At 38.4% G+C, this 1,896-nt stretch overlaps 1 protein-coding gene across 2 annotated transcripts; it reads left to right on the top strand.

Annotated features, from left to right (window-relative positions):
• Window positions 1-618: 618 nt before the first annotated feature.
• On the top strand, window positions 619-1,462 carry LOC128922079 (calpain small subunit 1-like). Of its 2 annotated transcripts, XM_054231539.1 has the most exons (3): window positions 619-1,119; window positions 1,199-1,242; window positions 1,288-1,462. In XM_054231539.1, the coding sequence occupies exons 1-3, from the start codon at window positions 1,065-1,067 to the stop codon at window positions 1,363-1,365; spliced, it is 177 nt and encodes a 58-aa protein (XP_054087514.1). In that variant the 5' UTR covers window positions 619-1,064; the 3' UTR covers window positions 1,366-1,462. The 2 variants fall into 2 exon arrangements, with proteins under 2 accessions (XP_054087514.1, XP_054087513.1); XM_054231538.1 differs by having other exon boundaries at window positions 698-1,119; window positions 1,199-1,462.
• The last annotated feature ends 434 nt before the right edge of the window (window positions 1,463-1,896 follow it).

Raw genomic sequence — 1,896 nt, forward strand, 5'->3', positions numbered from 1 at the left:
CAGTAAATATAAGAATCAATAGAAAAACCTTTTTTTTATTTTATGATAAATCCATAAAATTGGAAAATGGGTGACGTCTCGTAAGGGGGGAGGGGGGGTCAGTTCAAAATGTGACAAGTTGTTACAAGGAGGGGGGGAGGGGTTAAAAAGTCCTTAAATTCGTGTGGCGTAATTTATGGATGGCCCCTTGGTATATTAGAGCTTGTGCCGTCTCTAGGTAGTAGATGTAGACAACTTTGTGAAAACTAGAAAACAGCGCCCAGCATATTACCATCCCATAGGTCTTTGCCTTCGCAGATTCGTCGGACTTCAACCAATGTTTCCATTATTCCTTGGTCTCTACTGTATACTAATGGAATTGTCGTGTTGGCAGTCATGACACAATTTAAAAACTGTTTCTATTCTCTCTTAGTTGTTATAACATTATCGCTCTATAGTACAGTCTTCGACTTGTTAAAAGCCGTGTCACCGGTTGAAGTCAATTGTTCCGATTATTCCATGGTGACTATAATTTCCAAAACGTCTTTTGATTTTGTTAGAGGATTTAACTAGATTTTAATTTCTGGGGCTGGTAGTACACCCTCAATTCAATTTTGTTGTACATATTTTTGTTAGTTTTTACATTGAATTCTAAATGATATGCTAAATAATATTTGTTTTGCAACGCCACACGTGTCATTTATTAATCAAAGGCTTCTAAGAAAATGACAGACAAACGATTTATTTATTTACTAATGTTTTAAATGCAAAACCTAATGCGTACTCGTTATTAATTAATAACTTGTAGAACACTACTTGTATGCAAATACCAGTTCAGAGTTGATGGATTTTTATAGTGTTTTGATTTGAAACTGTCAGAAGTCGGGTTCCAGTGTCATCATAAGTTAAACGTGTCTAGTGCTGATTGTAATAGGAGAAACCTGCTTGCATTCTTACGAACTAAAAAGCAGCATTTGTCGCATAACTCTTCCCGACAATTAGTAATTCACCCATGATTTCGATATAATTTTATATAAAAGCTGCGGCAGTGAAATGGCAATCAATGCAACCATAACACTTGCAACATGAAGTTCAAACTTTTCTTTGGCCTTGTGCTGGCTGTCATAGCTCTGGCTTTCGGTAAGTTTTGACTGCCTGCGGTTTGCATATTGCTCGAAAGGACTTGTATGATTTTACTTTATTTTGTATATGCTTAAAGCCAATCCCAACGCCATTAACCATCATGAGCAATTGCACGGGGGTGGCGGCGGCGGCGGTGGTGGTGGTGGTCTAGAGCTTGAGCTTAGCGGCGGCGGTGGTGGCGGTGGCGGCGGTCTGGAACTCGAACTTGGCGGCGGTGGTGGAGGCGGCGGCGGCGGCAAATAAGCTGTCCAGCCATTTACAATGTATACTCGTTGACGATTTAAGCATTTTTAGTTTTTGTTTTATTCAATAAAAAATACTTTCCCTTTAAGCAAAAAAATACAGTTTATTTTCTATATATAAAATACTAGCAGACCGCTCCGGCGGGTCACGGGTCTAAACTAAATTTATAAGTTTTTAGACACTTATACACACTCCCATACATATTGTGGGTTCATTTAAAAAAAATAAAATGAGGAAAATTCGAACATGAAATTATGTTTTATTTCCAATGAGATAAAACTTGATTACGACCACAAGTCTTTTGTGTCCTTTGTCTTTCTATTTGATTATGAAGGCGTTGGGGACGCTCAGAGTTCGACAACCTAGTGAGAGCTTGAATATTTCTAATATTTTGTTCTTCAAGCAACTGCGATCGCTCGTTACTCGAGTCTCTGGCGATTGCGATGGGAAGATAATGACTTGCAAGATGATTTTCAGTATCTGATTAAGATTCTCCATCACGGAGTCTTTTTGATACTCTCACCAGGGAAC

This window comes from Zeugodacus cucurbitae, chromosome 5, assembly GCF_028554725.1.
Source record: "Zeugodacus cucurbitae isolate PBARC_wt_2022May chromosome 5, idZeuCucr1.2, whole genome shotgun sequence".
NCBI classification, from domain to species: domain Eukaryota; kingdom Metazoa; phylum Arthropoda; class Insecta; order Diptera; family Tephritidae; genus Zeugodacus; species Zeugodacus cucurbitae.